Source organism: Fimicolochytrium jonesii, assembly GCF_025526975.1.
Source record: "Fimicolochytrium jonesii strain JEL569 chromosome Unknown EV422scaffold_8, whole genome shotgun sequence".
NCBI lineage: Eukaryota > Fungi > Chytridiomycota > Chytridiomycetes > Spizellomycetales > Powellomycetaceae > Fimicolochytrium > Fimicolochytrium jonesii.
Window position 1 is genome coordinate 913862 of NW_026515675.1, and position 14660 is coordinate 928521.

The window sequence follows — 14660 nt, forward strand, 5'->3', positions numbered from 1 at the left end:
CCGGGGGAAATGGGGAAAAAAAACAATATACGAAAAGAACGAAAACACAAAACTATACACAGTGTCTACATGCTACAGAAAGGACACGACGAAAAAACATAGAAACAGTTCTAAATCTACAAAGAAAGGGAAGGGGGGGGGGGGGGGGGAGATACGCCTAGCGAGAGATGATGATGTTGATGTTTTTGTGTGGTTCTCAAGAAGCACTAAACTTCGCTACAAACGCCATCGGGATCCAGCCTACTTCCGGTTTTGCGTCGGCGGGGGTGTTGTTGTTTTGCTGTTGTGGCGGGCCACGGCGGAAACGGTCTGATGAACCCAGGGGAGATGGGTCGGTGGGTGTTGTTGGAGTGGATGGCCCGGGAATTTTGGCGCGGCGGGTGAATTTGGTGCCGTAGATCCAGGTGCCGTGGCGTTTTTTGACTTCGATTACGTCGCCCTTTGATGGAGAAAAGCGGGGGGTGGTTAGCTGGAGTTTTCAAAGACGAGAAGGGGTTGGGAAAAAGAGGGGCCTTACCTTTCTTAAACTCATCTCCTTAGCACTCCTCGCTGTGAAATCGTGTATTGCGTACACCAAATCCATCCCCTTCTTCAACGGAATCATCCCCACCAAACTCTCCGTCGTGCCCACCACACTCCCAATCTCGCTCGCCGCATCGCCCTCTCCGCCGGCTACATACACCGCCGGGTTGCGCACCACCGCCGTGTGCGCGATGACGGGGACCGAGGCGATGTTCATGCTTTCTGCGGCAAAGATGTCGGGGTAGAGTGAGGAGAGTGTTGCGCCTCCGCCTAGGAGGTCGGTGATGGGAGTTTCGGATTCGGATTGGACGGTCGCGATGGGTTTGGAGGTTGGGAAGGCTACGCGGCGTTTTTGCTCGCTGCTGCTTCGCGGGGACCCGGTGCTTGTGGGTGTCCCGCTGCGATCGGTGGTGGTGTTTGATGTGTTGTTGGTGTTTTGTTTGATGATGGATTTCGGCGCTGCGGCGCCGAATGAGAAGTTTTCGCGGGTGAAGACTTTTGTTGGGGAGGAGTCGCCGGATAGGGGAGTGAATGTCGGGAGGGATAGTTGTGGGAAGCCTGCCGAGACCGGACTGCTCTTATTCGGCGACGATGTGCTGAGAGCGGCACCGGCCGAAGCGTTGCGTTCCCTTTTGGCCCCTCTCCGTCCGAGACTGTTGTACTGGATGATAGGCTCATCGTCCGCCTGCGCCACTTCGCCGAGATTGCTGTCTAGTGATCCGCGACGCAGGCTCGGAGTGGCGAGAAGGTTGGTGGACAAAACCGGCGCCGTGTTGACGCGGTCAAGTGGTGACGGCCGACCGGGGGACGAGAGTGATTTTTGGCAGTTACTGTCTTTCAGCTCCTCCACACATGCTTTCGCCCCATGCACACAGTGATCCATGGACCCCGTCATCGATTGGAGGAGCTTTGCCAAATGCCCTTCCATCACCCGCAGATTCCGCGCCTCTTCCCCGACTATGATGTTCTGGTTGAAGAACTTCAGATCCGACAGTTCTGCGACATACCGAGCGTGATCCTTTGCTGCTTGCTGGGTCTGTGTGTTGTCGCGCATCCACTTTTTCTTCGATTTGACTTCGGCTTTTTTGATCTTATCCTGGATCTCCCTCTCCATCTGTAGTAAACGTTTCTCGTTCGCCTACGCAAAGCAAAACAGTGATGTCAGCGCAGGCATTTCGCCGAATTGACAGGCATCCGGTGAGAACCTACCGTGACCGTTTGTGCGTGCTCCTCTATGCTGTTCTGCAGAGGCTCTTCTAATTCTCTATGCACGCAGTCTCCGATTTCCCTAAACCGCTTCGACATTGTCAAATGTAGCTCCCCACAGTGCTGAACGGCGTCTAACGTGAAGAATGGGTGAGCAAACAACCCATTCCTTTGAAAGGTTGTTCGACAGGTGCCTTTAGAATTCGTACCCTGCTGCAGCCCGTGCGCCTTCGTCTTCTCGGCCACCCTGACCGCTTTACATCTCCCCAAGTCCACCAACACCTCGGACATGTCCTGCATGACCCCTGCCAGTGACCACAGGGCGACTCTATATTTGTTGGCGACCTTCAGCACTGCCTGAGAACGGGCAATGGCTTCCTTCACGTCCTGCCGCCCGACGGTGTCCGCGTTGGTGCTTCCCAACATGTTGCCGTGTTGTTTTCCGCGTTTCTGCTTCGACTTGCGCCGGACTCTTGAACTGCAAAACTTTCTTTTGTGACTGGATATATGTACAGCGGTGGGGATGACCTGTCAGCACCCTTAGGCTAACTTGTATTTCGGTGTTATGGAGGAGGTGGTAGTGTTCCATACAACAGCTGGAACAGTTTGTGGACATCGCCTTGTTCATGTTCCTGCCGTAAGAGCCCTACTGTACGACACGCTCTCATGTTTCGCCCATCCCCCCCCCCCCCCCCCCCGCACACACACGCGAAATTACACCTGCGTCCACAATCCTGATTGTTGAAGGGCGTGTTCTCATGTCCACCGTCAAGGAGTTCGTGTTCTCATGTGGGACCCGTGTCCGTGTTCTCATGTCCCTCTGTTCTATCCCCCAACCTTCGCACAAAACACCCAGCTTTTCGTTGACTTCACCGCTCAGATACCCTCTGCGATCGTCCACTGCAGCACATCCCTCACGTTCAGGTCCCCGCACCCATCATCCCCCACGTACACCACCCAACCCCCGCTCCACCACCATGACGACACATCGCGAAGGAAATTTCGTCGAAGGCCTCTGGGTCGAAAAAAACCCCCTCTCCAGCGACATTGCGCCAGCAGTCCCCGAGGTCGGGTGCACGTCCGCCCCGCTGGAGTCAATGGCGTTCCATTTCGCCTCGTACTGCAAGAAGTACAATGACGATTATGTGTTGTGCAAGAATGAGAGCCAGGATCCCAAGCATTGTTTGAAGGAGGGGAGGAAGGTTACGAGATGTGCGCTTGACCTGTGAGTTGGGGATTCGATTTGCCTACTTCAATCACGTTGCACGGCGCTACTGAAGGAAACGTATCCTGACACTGTTTTCTCTCTCTCTCTCGCAGTATCAAGAAACTGAAAGACAACTGCGACAAGGAATGGACCCAGCACTGGGAATGCCTAGACATGAACAACCACCACCTCTTCCAATGCCGGCCTCAGGAGAAGGCCTTCAACGATTGTGTTTTCAAGAAACTGGTATGTTTTCCCTTATACCTAAGGGAGTATACTGAGAATCGAGTCGTTAACACCGCCGTCAATTTTACAGGGCATAACGAAGGTCATACCCGAGACACCAGAGGGACAAACACCGGTGCATTTGAAGGAGAAGCCTCTTTACAAATAGAACCCGATTACACTGTTGAAGAATAGACTGGGACTTCATGGGAGTTATTACGTATGGAGACTGGCGATGTGTGAGTCAGATGGACGATGAATGGATGCGGCGCCTTCGTTCAACGCAGTTTGGTGTCGCGAGAACTTTGCGATGGATTGGTCAAATGGGGGGCGGATTCGAGTGGAGAGGTGGAATCTCGACTATGTGAAGGATTAGAAGGACTGCGGATATTCTCACCAACGGCAAAATAGATCGCCGAGCACATGAAAGCTCGCATATCCTTACATCGGCCCTCGCTTCATGAGCAGATTGGCGTGCCACTTGCAGATTGAGCACGTCAGAAATCTTGCAGGTTGCGGAAAGTCATTTGCGTGGACCTCAACGCAAGACAGATTACTGGCCGGTCTACCTACCATACACGCCCTATGCCGCTACGGATCACGTAGCATTTTGCATAAGAAATATCGCAACCCGACCCCCGTCAAGACGATAAAGATGAAAACCAGGCTCTCCTGACCAAATTAGGAGCTTGCATCGTCGTCAAGCCGGGATTCCTCTCCTTCGTTTTCGCTCCTCCTAGGCAAGCTCAACTTTACTAACCCCCCTATAGCGCATTCGTCGATCTCACGAAATCGCACATGTCGCTATGGCAATTGACTTTCTTATTGAGCCCGGTCCAAAAAAAACAAAATGGGGGATTTGATGGAAAACAGTACAGGTTCACTTTCGCACGCGTTACAATTGTCGGGCAGCATCGGAAACGTAGAGGAGGCTGTAGTTCAAAACACTGTAGGTGTGTTTCTACTTTCCGATCCCGATACTTTTTGCGTAGGCAGAGACCTCGCCGTCGGCCTCGATGTAGTCTACCTTCTCGTGGGCTTTGAAGGTTGCTGATTGGGGGAATTGACAAGGGTATGAGTAAACAAGAGTCCGGCTGCTTCACATCGAACGTTGGTCGGTTGATGGTTTGATTGATGAGATGAGATCCCCAACCCATTCCGCTCGCGACAAGGAGGTAGAGCGCCGGGAAGCACTCACACCGCAGCTCGCTGGCGTGCAGAAAGAGATGGGGCCAGCCCCACCCAACGCTCACCAACCCCATTACTACTCATTGTCCCTCACGCGATACTTACTAATAAGGTTGTCAGGCACAGTCGCCGAGAACCCCTTCATGGTAGTATCATAGCGATGCCCAATCTTGCCTCCTATAACCACACAACAAACACCCCAAACGCGTTTTGTTCAGACCCATGCTAAACTTCTTGAACCAGCCCCGTATCTCCCTCCCATACCTTGGGCCTCGACGTCCTTGGCGGCCTGGTCGATTTCAGACTGGGGGGTCCCCTCCTTGAAGACGACGATGTACTTTCCTGTGAGGGGCGGGGGAGGTGAGGACAGACGGACTGGGGACTCTGACCAACCAAGCCGGACGGGCCCCTGGCCAGTTGAGATGGGGGAGTCGTACCTGACATGGTTGGGTTGGTGGACTGGGAGTGGGGAGTGGTGGGGGGGAGCGATGCGTTTTTGCGACTGTTGTTCGAACTGGGGGGGTCGGAAGAGGTGCGAGAGACCGTCGGAGATGATGTCACAACAAGGTGAACGCACAGCAGACTATTAAAAGCAAATAAAGGTCTGCCAACGCTCCACGTGACTGAGAACTCGCACAACCTTGCTATCGGAACAGATTGCGTGGCCAATCATATCTCGCAGATCGGCAAGGCCAGAGAGGCTTGATCTGGTTAATAAGCTCCTCGGTCTACAGTAGGGCTCTCCGTTCCGTCCCATCCCGGACGTCCCGTCCAGACTCCACACCACGCACAGCACCCACGGGGGGACATTTGTCCCGCCGCGTTCGGACAAAATATATCGGCTTCCAACGTGACTTCGGCCCTCGTTTCTGCAACTTGAACGCGACCTTTCGTTTCAAGCATCGAACGGATCAGAAACGCAAGTAGGCATGTTGGGGACAGGCAGCGCTGAGAGTGAAGAACTCGACCACGGCGTTGATCACACCAGCATTTACAGCCGCTTTCCGGGACGAGAAGAGCAAATCGAGGCTCTTTCCTTGCTATTCGACAAGGTCGGTGTTCCCGACCCTCTCCTCGTCCGCTGCAATCTCGCTCATATGGTTTGATAGGACATCCCAACCCCGCCAGCCCTCCTCATCACTGGCCCCCGGGGCTCGGGCAAAACCACTCTCCTAAAATCCCTCCTGCATGCCAACCCCGCCGTTCGCTACGCATGGCTAAACTGCGTCGAGCGATTCACGCCCCGGCTGCTGTTCGAGAGCGCTCTAGCCCAATTGGCGGGTTTCCAACCGGAACCGCTGGGGAACGATTGTGCGGGTCCCTGGGGGACGTGGGCAAGGTGTGATAATGTGGCGGATTTTAGGGCGAGGTTGGGGGAGGTGCAGAGAGGGTGGGGCGACGCTGGGGAGGGGATAAAAACGGTTTTGGTGGGTTGGTTGGATGTGGGAGCTGTTCATGCGGTTGTGATTTCGCTTATGACCGGATTGTTCACCCCAATAGGTGTTTGACGACTGCGAGAGGTTAAAGACTATCAATCCTCTGTTACTACCCGCCCTCCTCCGTCTGGAAGATTGCGTAAGTTTCCTGATACAGTTTTGCGTCCCCTCAACCACCTTTCTAACAGCGGCTTCAAATGCCGCCACACCCACAGGTTGCCTCCAACATAACAATCCTCCTAATAAGCCACCTAACTTGGGACGACTTCCGCTCCACCGCCGGCTCCTTCGAGCCCTACACCCTCGCATTCCCCGCTTACGGCAAATATGACACCCTACGCATTCTCGAGCGTGACTGCCCGCCCGACGAAGAACTGGCATTCTTTACGAATTTCGTTGAGCTGCTTTATGATATGTTTCGGTACCCGTGCAGGGATCTGGGCGAGCTGAGGTACCTCGTCAAGGTTTTCTTTCCGAAGTATTTGGAGCCGGTGCGGAATGGGACTTGTAAGTGTCATTAGCTGTCATATCGGCTCGTTTTGGGGGTTACGTGCTTTATATTGACGATTTGACACAGTCACACGAGAAGAAACCTCCAAACTCTACGGCCGCTTCGTCCCCTACTTCAAAGAAGCCCTCGAGCCCATCTACCTCCGGCAAGTCTCCAGCCTCGACCAGATGAAAACTTCCATTTCCGACTATACCCATTCCGTCATCTTGACTGCCACGTCGAGAGCGGTCGATCTGCCACATTATACGAAATTTTTGGCCATTGCGTCGTTTTTGGCGTCGTACAACCCGCCACGGCTGGATATGCGGTTCTTTTCGAAGGGGGGAGAGGAGGGGAGGAAGAAGAGGGGTGGCGGGAGTGTTAAGGGGAGGGTTAATAAGGAGGGCGGGAAGGTAACGCATCTCCATGAATTTTCATGATCAACACCTCTAAACGCTCATTCATCTCACCGACTCATCCCCCCTAATCACTCAGCTCCGCCAACAACTCCTCGGCCCAAAAGCCTTTCCCCTCGAACGCCTTCTCGCCATCTTCTACTCCATCATCCCCGACGACATGGATGCCACCGTCGACGTGTACATGCAGCTCACGACCCTCGTCAACCTCCGCCTCCTGATACGCATCAGCCCGCCGGATAAGTTGGACGGCGTCAAGTGTAAATGCAATATGAGCTATGAGACGGTTGCCGCGGTGGCTAGATCGGTGGGGTTTGCGGTGGGGATGTATTTGTTTGACTTTGAGTAGGGAGGAGGAGTGCAGGGTATAAGGAAACTGTAGGTAGAGCTCTCTATATATATTTTTTTTTGGGGGGGGGGGGGGGGGGGTGGGGGGGGAATGTGAAACACTGTTTGCATATACATTACTTCGTCGCAAAGGGATGGATAATATGGAATGTATCTACTTTCGCACAGGTTTTCTCTGCTTTCGGGTGGCCGACGCGCAGGCTCAAGAGCTAGGGAATGCAGCTGCGTTAGAGCAGCGACAGAGGGAGATAGACGAGCCATCGAGCAGCGTAAGCCGGAGGACACGCAGCAACAGGAGGCTGCGAGGCACAAGCGGTCGAAAAAGCAGAACAGGGTCGTGTTGATCATCGCACCTATACTATGCATCGCAAATCATACTCATGCTTATCTTTGTCTTGAAGTGAGGAACTTCAGAGTCGAATTACCACGATGCTCCATCGGCTATAGTCGGATAACGGAAAGGGCGTCCAGTTTGAAGTAGAAGGGTTCTCCACCATCCTTGCCCCCATTCTTTGATGGTCAGCCTTTCGGTGTTGGAGGTGGTGATGGACATGTTGATGCACCCGCCGACGCTGAAGTTCGAGCCGCCGTTGCCATTCTCGCCACTCTCCCCGCTACCGTTGCCACTTTCGCCGCCGCCGTTGTCACTCTCGCCGTCGTTGCCGTTACCGCCGTTGCCACTCTCGCCATCGTTGCCGTTACTGCCGTCGTTGCCGTTACCGCCGCCATTCTCGCCATTCTCCACGCTGCCATTGCCACTCCCGCCGCCGTTCCCGTTCGAGGACCCATTGGAAGCTGCGTTGTTGCGCCACCGAGTGCCACTGCGAGTGCTGCGTCGAGGAACCCAACCGTCGCCGCTGGACGGCTCGGATTGGGTTCTGACTCAAAATTGATAGCACAGTATTCTGCGAAGCACCCACTCGATCACACCGGTATGTGCCATTGCCAATCCGCAGGTTGTTGATCCCTCGGCGAAGGCTTCTCTAACAGATTGAGAGGAGGAACGAACGTTTCTCTTTCGTCACTATCATGCGGGTTCACTTGTGCGATCGTGACGATATCGATTTCCGGATCCTGCTCTTCGTCCTCGCTGGATTTTGTTGGCGGCTCTTCCTCCTGCGTACACATAGTGATTGCACGTCAATTGCAACCATGACATGCGTACCCCCGTCCATCCTCATGTAGCCATGTTGTACCTCGTCGAACTCGCTTTCCCTTTCCTGGTACTCGAAGTTCTCATCCAACAGACCAAAATCTAGCACGCTTGAATGTTGGGTTTCTCGTCTCGGGGGTTTTCAAGGGACCTAGAAGGCCGGGTCCGGGAACATACCAGGACAAAGCGCCGAGTATTGTTGTTTGTAACTAGGACCCCACAAATCCACCGTTCCGGACGTTCCGACTGACGCTAGCATCGGCTTGTACGGGTGCGCCTACATTACGCAACGCACCCAGCACTTATCAGTATCGTATGGGACCGAGCCGGCGGCGAATGCAATGCTCACCGCAATCTGCACTAAGCCATCCTTGTCCTTGTCCAGCACTTTCACTAGATTCCCGACATGTCTATTCCATATGTATATCCGCTGGGTATATGTGATATCGGATGCTGTTTGCACGATCAGGGTGAATCCATGGTGACTCTCAAAATGTCCAGCACAAATGCCGTATGCCTCACCTCCAATAACAAACTCTCCATCAGCGCTGAACAAGCATTCCTTCCAGCTGAGGTGGTTAACCGAATCTTGGAAACGCTGCTCGTTCTCAAGAAGCATTTTGCCTTCGTCCATCCGCACCGTGAACACTCGTATCGTCTTATCATTTGCATTGACAACAAGATCCCTGGGGTTGATGTTCAGCGCCTCGTCCCGTAGCCCTATAGCGGTGCTCGACCCGTGCCTACCTTCCCTTCGCGTCAAATCGAACGGTCCGCAAGCCTGCAGCACATACTCGCACGAAGTTCATAACCTGGCGAAAACAGGACGTCAGCATCAATGGGATGAGCTCTTCCATTCGGTACGGCAACCCTACCTCAAACTTTGTGGCGTCAAGTGTTACGATGTATCCCTTCTGCGTTCCGACCAGGATCTCATTTCCGGATGGATGAAAGCATATCGTCCTTGCGTGTTGTGCCTGCATATTGGAAGTCCGCTGTTAAGGTGGTAACAAAATCAGTGGACGGCTCTGCAAGTGCCGTACCTGCGAGTTGGCCAGTACCACTTGCAAAGAAGCATGGAGCGAGATACGTTGCATCTGACTCGATGAACCATTTTTGGCTTTCATCAATACCGCATCGCCACTTCGCAAGATTGCAATCATGGTGTCTCTAGACCGCGAGGGTCGTGGCAATACGCTGTGAGCAAGCGCCTCTGCGTAACAAGCGACCGGCAACTGCAGTACCTCCGTGCTGGATGTATCTGCGCATAATCCACAGGGCATTCGAACCGCACAGTTTGTATTCGAGACCCATCGTCCAGATCCCATACTATGCAATTCCAATCCGCAGAGCTCGTTAGAAGATAGCGGCCGCAGTCAGTCCAGCTACAGATCAAAGGCCTTGATAATGAGACAATGAAAATATTTGGAGTGCAAAACGGCGTCGGAGCTCGTGCCTGATGGAAGTAATCCGATGAACGTGCCCAACAAGCTTTCGGGTCACTCCTCTGGTGTTCAAAGACCATACGGCGCATTCCCCGTCCAGATTTCCTACAGCAATGAAGCTGCCTTTATGATTGAAACTACAGCATGTCGCAAAACTCCCATCTGATAGCGTTCCGTCGATTTTCTCCAAATGGTGCTGGCCGAACGGGTCTACTGAAAGAAATCAGAACAAGATCTGAGTGACCAGATTCCATTCTCGTTCTTTCTTTCTTTACCGAGGTGTTCCAAGTTCATGAGTTCTGGACCCCTGGTCGTCCTTTACTGTAGAGGTCTTCTAAAACCTTCACCGATGGCCAATGGCTGGGAACTACTGCTGCTGTACGTAAATTGCCTACGTTCAAGAACTGTTACAAACACTCGGAGCGAGGCGATAAATTTGACTGTACATACTGTACTAGGTAGATTGCAGATATCATATCGGCTCGATTTGGCGCCGGAAGAGCCGGAAGTGGGCAAGGGGGTCATTGGCGGTCATTGGTCAAACGCAGACAACCCAAATTCGATTCTTCGCATTCTTCGCGCGTCCACCGGGCAACTATAAACTGTCCCATACGTTTCTCCCAAAAAGCACCTCAGGTACAGTACACTGGGTGGGAAATTGGCCAATACCCACAGCACCAACGCACCGCATTCGGCCTATAATATTCCGCAATAGACACGGCTTCTATCACAATGCTCGCCCAAGCCCACTTCCCCGGAACCCCCGAGCAAGTGGGGCACTGGATCGCTAAACTCGGGCTGGCGGGATACACGCGGTCGTTTTTAGGTGAGTTAGTTTTCCCACAACCATGCTTCCATTTCATTTCCTCAAATAATCGGGTTTTTCGCAGAGAACGAGATAACGGGCGAGGAGTTGCTGAGAGCCGACCATGATATGCTCAGAGCGCTGAATGTGCACTCGGTCGGGCATAGGTTGAGGATTCTGACGGCTATGTATAATATGAAGGTTGCGCTGGAACTGCCGTTTGAGGACGGGGATTATGTTTCGGAGCATCCCAAAGGTACGGGACTGCGGCGAGGGAAGCGAGGAGGAGGGGATGCTTGAGGACGAACGCGGGCGCATTTATAAGGAGCGAAGCGAGCTGTGAATGTGTAAGCGACAACGAACAGTCGTTCTTCGTTCTCCGTCCGCTTCGCTTCGCCCTTCCTTTGTTCTTCGCTTCGCTTCGCATCCAACCACCCGTTGCTCATCGACTCATCAACCATATCTAATCGGCACCAGAGCAAACCGGACTGAAGGACATCATATCGCAACAAAGTGAGCAACCAGATCTATACACTTATGTACCCGACGTGGTCGATGCTAAACCTCGTTCGCTACCATCAGACCTTATAATACGACGGCTTAATCAAGAACTAGACGAAATGTATGCCTCATTAGAACAGCTGAGGGAGGATCTAAAACCTGTATGGGAATTGGTCCGCGAGCCACAGGTATCAATCATACTACATTCGCACAGCGTTTTCATCTGCTTTGTTGACTGATTTCAATTGCCTTTTTCAGGACTGCGAGCATACAGAGACTTTGAAGCCAAAGACGAACCTTCGACCTCAAACGCCACAGGTGTCCAACAGAGATGTACTGAAGCGCGAATATACCGTTGATACCTCCCGGCATCCCGTAAGTGCTCCCCCGCCCCTAACCAGAATTTAGTCCCCCTCCTCAAAAATAACGCCCCGTCTCCCATCACCTCAGGTAACAAACGTCCTCGCCATGCGCGTCTACATTGACCCCTCCCTCAACCGAAAATCCGAACCCTACAAAACCGTGCATCTCTCCAACCACGCCACCATCAACCTCATCATCCCCGAAGTCCTGCGCAAGTACAAGCTCTGGGACGACCCGCAGAACTACGAGATGATCGTTTTGGATAGAGACGATGGGAGCACACGACGATTGGAGACGTATGAGTGGCCGCTGGATATCCTGAGGGATATGCCGAACGCGCGGTTTGTGTTGAAGCGCGCCGAGGGCGTCGAGGAGATGATTCTTTTGCCCGGCGGGAAGGCGCCGATGCGGCCATTACGGATAGACACCAACACCGCCAAATCCCTCGCACCATCACAACCCACAAATAGCAGCGCGTCCCCCTCCGAACGCGCGCAGGCCGTCGCGGTCTACGAGTACAACGCCACCCTCGCCGACGAGCTGGACGTATCGATCGGGGACCGGTTCGTGATTGCACGGCGGTGTGAGGGGTGGTGTGAGGTGGAGAAGGATGGACGGACGGGCTGGGTTCCGAGCGGGTGTCTGGCGGAGATGAGTGAACAGCAGGATGGGAGGTCGCCGGTCCATCTGAAGACGTCGCCGTTGGATATTAAGCCGGCGCCGTACGTTAGCATGCTGTCGTGAGGACGTGATGCCATTTGGGCCCATCGCAGACATCGATCGGCGTTTTTTTGAATACCCGTCGCGGCGTAGCGTATCGGCGTTACTGTAAATATAGCAGGGACATGATGTCCTTAACCCCCCTTTTTTGTACATAAGATACCCCGCGCCGTGGACTAGCCACTAATCTCAGTACCGACCCGGCCCAGTGTTGATTCCCGCCTTTACTCCCTTCCGACAGTATAAGTAGACAGCTTAATGGCGGGGGTCTTTGCGTCTATTGCCGTTATGATTCGCAGTGAGGGGTAGATCCCAGAGACCCAAATATGTCGTATGTACAAATGATATCGGAACGGCAAAGCGTAAATGGGGATGATATCCCACCCCAAGCCTTCAGAAACACCCCTCAGGCCTAACCCGCCTCACCTCCCCTGTCGGCCCAACCAACACACACTGCGCCAACCCGCCCGTCCCCGGCCCGCCCTGCCCACCATAAGCCCCACCCAACACCCCGGTGGCCGTCTGCACCAACTTACACTCCCTATCGACCGCAAGCGCCGCGACGCGCGGGCCGTGGCGTACGTGGTACAGCTCCAGCACGCCGCGCGCGACGTAGATTGCAAGTAGAAGGGTGGGGGGTTTCCCTCTCCGTCTCGATCCCTCTGGTGTGTCATGTCGCCCGCCTGAGCCCCCCCGCAACCCCGCCTCAACCTGCACCCACCCACACTGCGCATCCCTCACTCCCTTGAACACCCGCACGACCATCGCCTCCTCCACATCCACGAGCATGCACCTCCCCAGCGAATCCGTCACCGCCGCCAGTTTCGATTTCCCCGTGAGCGTGCAGGGGGGGGACAGTTTGATGGAGGTGATTTGGCGTTGGGTGTCGGAGAGGGTGCAGAGGGCGGGCATGCGCACGGGCGGGGCTACTGTGTCGGGGAGGGTGGGTGTTGAGGATGTGGGAGTGCCGGGAGGGGAGGGGGTGGAGGGCGGGTAGGCAGAGGTGAGGGAGGTGGGGGTGTGGGTCCAGATTGTTTTGGCGAAGGAGAACATTGCGCTGCGAGAAAAAAAAAGGGACAATGGATTAGGGGGGAGGTTAGAGCGTTCCCGAGTATGGAAATGGGCCATTTGAAAAACGTACTTTGTAACAGCACTCGTAACCTTCGTCGCAACATTCTTCAACGAATGCGACCTCCCCGCCTCCGACGTCGCATAAAACGTAATCATCGGCCTCCCCACCCCAATATACCTCGCCGTCCGTCTCGTGCTCAGAAACGTGCTCGAAACCGGGTGAAAAGCCGGCGGGCTAATCACCGTCGCGCTCGCAGGGCCCAAACTGACCATATCCAGTATCCGCTTCTGTTTATCGAACTGCCATTTCTTGTACACGAGGGCGGGCTGCTCCAAGGTTTCGCCGAAGTCTTTGTAACCCGCGACCACTTTGATGGCCATCCACACGCTCGGGCCGTCGATGCTGACGGCTTTGGAGTCGCCGTAGATGATAAGGACTTCGTCGCCGTCGGGTTCGATGGAGGTGGCGAGGGAGGTGGGCGTGATTGTCCGGATTTTGATGCCGATTACGGGGGAGAGATTTAGGAGATGGGAGATTAGGAGCCGACCACGCTGTAAGCCCAAGGTCCGTGAGTATCGGGTCATCCTCCATGCGCACTCACGCCGCGGTCTTATGTTACCTCATCGTATATCCTGAAGTAGCCGGACGAGAAGCCAACTATCACGGATATCGATACACCGCCTGGTCTGGTCCACGTATCTTCGTCAACACGTTTGCATAGAGGAATGCAGCTTAGCCTGCAGTTCGCATACCTACTTGCTTTTTACATTCGAGGGAATGAATAGCGGTGCGCATGTGACCGCTGTGATCTGTTCATCCCTAATCGATATCTATTGATGAGCCCACGTCCGTCCGTCGTCTCTCCCTTTTCTCATTCGTTCCACTAACCTATCCTCAGGCACCCCCTTCCCAACCAGCGCGTACTCCTGTGACTGTCCCGCTTTTAGTACCACAAACAAGCGATCCGTGGCGCAGACAAGATAGTTTGCGTCATGCGATAGTGAGGCAAACTGGCATATTGGCGAGGTTGGCAACGCGGGGCGGGTGTTTCCGTTTTGATGTTTGCTCTCGGCCTAGAACAGAGAGTGTGAGTCCACTGCATGGCCAGACATAGTGCCATTGATATTCATCCACGTACCCCCCATTCCCAGTCAGCATCCCAACTTGCTCCTAGAGTCGGCGAACGGACTTCAGTACAATTCAAACCACGGGCATCACACAACGAGCCCGCAATGGGCAATACATACCATCGTGTTCCTCAACAGCGCTAGAGTCCTCCGCGCCCCACCTCCAGTTCTCCTCGATGCTGCTCGTCTGCCGTAACAGGATCGGGCCTCGTAGACTGTCTAGGGCTTCGGGCGAGAGTTTCCGCCAGACACGGCTGTTTCGGGGGTCTGGCGATCCCGCGGGTTGCATCCTTCGTTCAAGGTATAGCCAATTGTTCTCGCTCGAGGCTTTGAGAGTGGACTTGGAGCTGCGTTTATGGCTTTGCAGCTTCTTTGCCGCACAGAAGCTGTTTAGCTACCTCTCGTACAGTGTATTTTTCGAGGGAGATGTGGGGCT

The 14660-nt window shown here is 54.1% G+C and overlaps 7 protein-coding genes across 7 annotated transcripts; 3 read left to right on the forward strand and 4 right to left on the reverse strand.

Annotated features, from left to right (window-relative positions):
* Nucleotides 1–132: 132 nt before the first annotated feature.
* Nucleotides 133–2357, reverse strand: EV422DRAFT_577928 (uncharacterized protein). The gene is made up of 4 exons (XM_053073269.1): nucleotides 1938–2357; nucleotides 1732–1862; nucleotides 518–1660; nucleotides 133–439 (listed from the first exon to the last, which is right to left on the reverse strand). The coding sequence occupies exons 1-4, from the start codon at nucleotides 2152–2154 to the stop codon at nucleotides 197–199; spliced, it is 1734 nt and encodes a 577-aa protein (XP_052926660.1). The 5' UTR covers nucleotides 2155–2357; the 3' UTR covers nucleotides 133–196.
* Nucleotides 2358–2565: 208 nt separating this feature from the next.
* Nucleotides 2566–3715, forward strand: EV422DRAFT_577929 (uncharacterized protein). Its single transcript, XM_053073270.1, has 3 exons — nucleotides 2566–2953; nucleotides 3049–3181; nucleotides 3252–3715. Exons 1-3 carry the CDS (start codon nucleotides 2706–2708, stop codon nucleotides 3327–3329), a joined length of 459 nt encoding a protein of 152 aa, XP_052926661.1. The 5' UTR covers nucleotides 2566–2705; the 3' UTR covers nucleotides 3330–3715.
* A 3-nt stretch (nucleotides 3716–3718) lies between these two features.
* Nucleotides 3719–4925, reverse strand: EV422DRAFT_526216 (protease propeptide/inhibitor). The gene is made up of 4 exons (XM_053070124.1): nucleotides 4786–4925; nucleotides 4613–4690; nucleotides 4454–4525; nucleotides 3719–4210 (listed from the first exon to the last, which is right to left on the reverse strand). The coding sequence occupies exons 1-4, from the start codon at nucleotides 4790–4792 to the stop codon at nucleotides 4122–4124; spliced, it is 246 nt and encodes an 81-aa protein (XP_052926662.1). The 5' UTR covers nucleotides 4793–4925; the 3' UTR covers nucleotides 3719–4121.
* A 189-nt stretch (nucleotides 4926–5114) lies between these two features.
* Nucleotides 5115–7132, forward strand: EV422DRAFT_422987 (origin recognition complex subunit 5-like protein). Its single transcript, XM_053067114.1, has 6 exons — nucleotides 5115–5400; nucleotides 5458–5775; nucleotides 5849–5923; nucleotides 6000–6291; nucleotides 6362–6687; nucleotides 6770–7132. The coding sequence occupies exons 1-6, from the start codon at nucleotides 5278–5280 to the stop codon at nucleotides 7037–7039; spliced, it is 1404 nt and encodes a 467-aa protein (XP_052926663.1). The 5' UTR covers nucleotides 5115–5277; the 3' UTR covers nucleotides 7040–7132.
* Nucleotides 7133–8075: 943 nt separating this feature from the next.
* EV422DRAFT_495312 (WD40-repeat-containing domain protein) lies at nucleotides 8076–9856 on the reverse strand (the record flags this gene model as incomplete). The annotated part of the gene is made up of 8 exons (XM_053067806.1): nucleotides 8076–8293; nucleotides 8369–8468; nucleotides 8541–8644; nucleotides 8714–8934; nucleotides 9062–9168; nucleotides 9235–9311; nucleotides 9368–9576; nucleotides 9606–9856. Coding segments are annotated over 8 exons (1287 nt in total), but the record flags the coding sequence as incomplete, so codon positions are not given.
* A 512-nt stretch (nucleotides 9857–10368) lies between these two features.
* Nucleotides 10369–12049, forward strand: EV422DRAFT_505735 (uncharacterized protein; the record flags this gene model as incomplete). The annotated part of the gene is made up of 5 exons (XM_053068507.1): nucleotides 10369–10462; nucleotides 10527–10697; nucleotides 10919–11130; nucleotides 11201–11317; nucleotides 11393–12049. 5 exons carry the CDS (start codon nucleotides 10369–10371, stop codon nucleotides 12047–12049), a joined length of 1251 nt encoding a protein of 416 aa, XP_052926665.1.
* Nucleotides 12050–12233: 184 nt separating this feature from the next.
* On the reverse strand, nucleotides 12234–14644 carry EV422DRAFT_423086 (Rab3 GTPase-activating protein regulatory subunit N-terminus-domain-containing protein). Its single transcript, XM_053067116.1, has 7 exons — nucleotides 14345–14644; nucleotides 14236–14267; nucleotides 13986–14170; nucleotides 13858–13916; nucleotides 13717–13778; nucleotides 13167–13648; nucleotides 12234–13082 (listed from the first exon to the last, which is right to left on the reverse strand). Exons 1-7 carry the CDS (start codon nucleotides 14511–14513, stop codon nucleotides 12419–12421), a joined length of 1653 nt encoding a protein of 550 aa, XP_052926666.1. The 5' UTR covers nucleotides 14514–14644; the 3' UTR covers nucleotides 12234–12418.
* Nucleotides 14645–14660: the final 16 nt, after the last annotated feature.

What these genes read in the sequence shown, in the direction of transcription:
- EV422DRAFT_577928 (XM_053073269.1), bottom strand. Translation starts at nt 2,154, where the DNA reads ATGTTGGGAAGCACCAACGCGGACACCGTCGGGCGGCAGGACGTGAAG. An exon ending in GGCGCACGGGCTGCAGCAGG is followed by an intron (nt 1,863 to 1,937) that starts GTACGAATTCTA and finishes TCTTCACGTTAG; the next exon opens with ACGCCGTTCAGCACTGTGGG. An exon ending in AGGAGATGAGTTTAAGAAAG is followed by an intron (nt 440 to 517) that starts GTAAGGCCCCTC and finishes TCTCCATCAAAG; the next exon opens with GGCGACGTAATCGAAGTCAA.
- EV422DRAFT_577929 (XM_053073270.1), top strand. Translation starts at nt 2,706, where the DNA reads ATGACGACACATCGCGAAGGAAATTTCGTCGAAGGCCTCTGGGTCGAA. An exon ending in ACGAGATGTGCGCTTGACCT is followed by an intron (nt 2,954 to 3,048) that starts GTGAGTTGGGGA and finishes TCTCTCTCGCAG; the next exon opens with TATCAAGAAACTGAAAGACA. An exon ending in ATTGTGTTTTCAAGAAACTG is followed by an intron (nt 3,182 to 3,251) that starts GTATGTTTTCCC and finishes TCAATTTTACAG; the next exon opens with GGCATAACGAAGGTCATACC.
- EV422DRAFT_526216 (XM_053070124.1), bottom strand. An exon ending in CAAGGACGTCGAGGCCCAAG is followed by an intron (nt 4,526 to 4,612) that starts GTATGGGAGGGA and finishes GTGTGGTTATAG; the next exon opens with GAGGCAAGATTGGGCATCGC. An exon ending in TGTGCCTGACAACCTTATTA is followed by an intron (nt 4,211 to 4,453) that starts GTAAGTATCGCG and finishes TCCCCCAATCAG; the next exon opens with CAACCTTCAAAGCCCACGAG.
- EV422DRAFT_422987 (XM_053067114.1), top strand. Translation starts at nt 5,278, where the DNA reads ATGTTGGGGACAGGCAGCGCTGAGAGTGAAGAACTCGACCACGGCGTT. An exon ending in TTTCCTTGCTATTCGACAAG is followed by an intron (nt 5,401 to 5,457) that starts GTCGGTGTTCCC and finishes ATGGTTTGATAG; the next exon opens with GACATCCCAACCCCGCCAGC. An exon ending in GCCGGTGCGGAATGGGACTT is followed by an intron (nt 6,292 to 6,361) that starts GTAAGTGTCATT and finishes GATTTGACACAG; the next exon opens with TCACACGAGAAGAAACCTCC.
- EV422DRAFT_423086 (XM_053067116.1), bottom strand. Translation starts at nt 14,513, where the DNA reads ATGCAACCCGCGGGATCGCCAGACCCCCGAAACAGCCGTGTCTGGCGG. An exon ending in CATTCCCTCGAATGTAAAAA is followed by an intron (nt 13,779 to 13,857) that starts GCAAGTAGGTAT and finishes GGACCAGACCAG; the next exon opens with GCGGTGTATCGATATCCGTG. An exon ending in GTTACGAGTGCTGTTACAAA is followed by an intron (nt 13,083 to 13,166) that starts GTACGTTTTTCA and finishes TTTTTCTCGCAG; the next exon opens with CGCAATGTTCTCCTTCGCCA.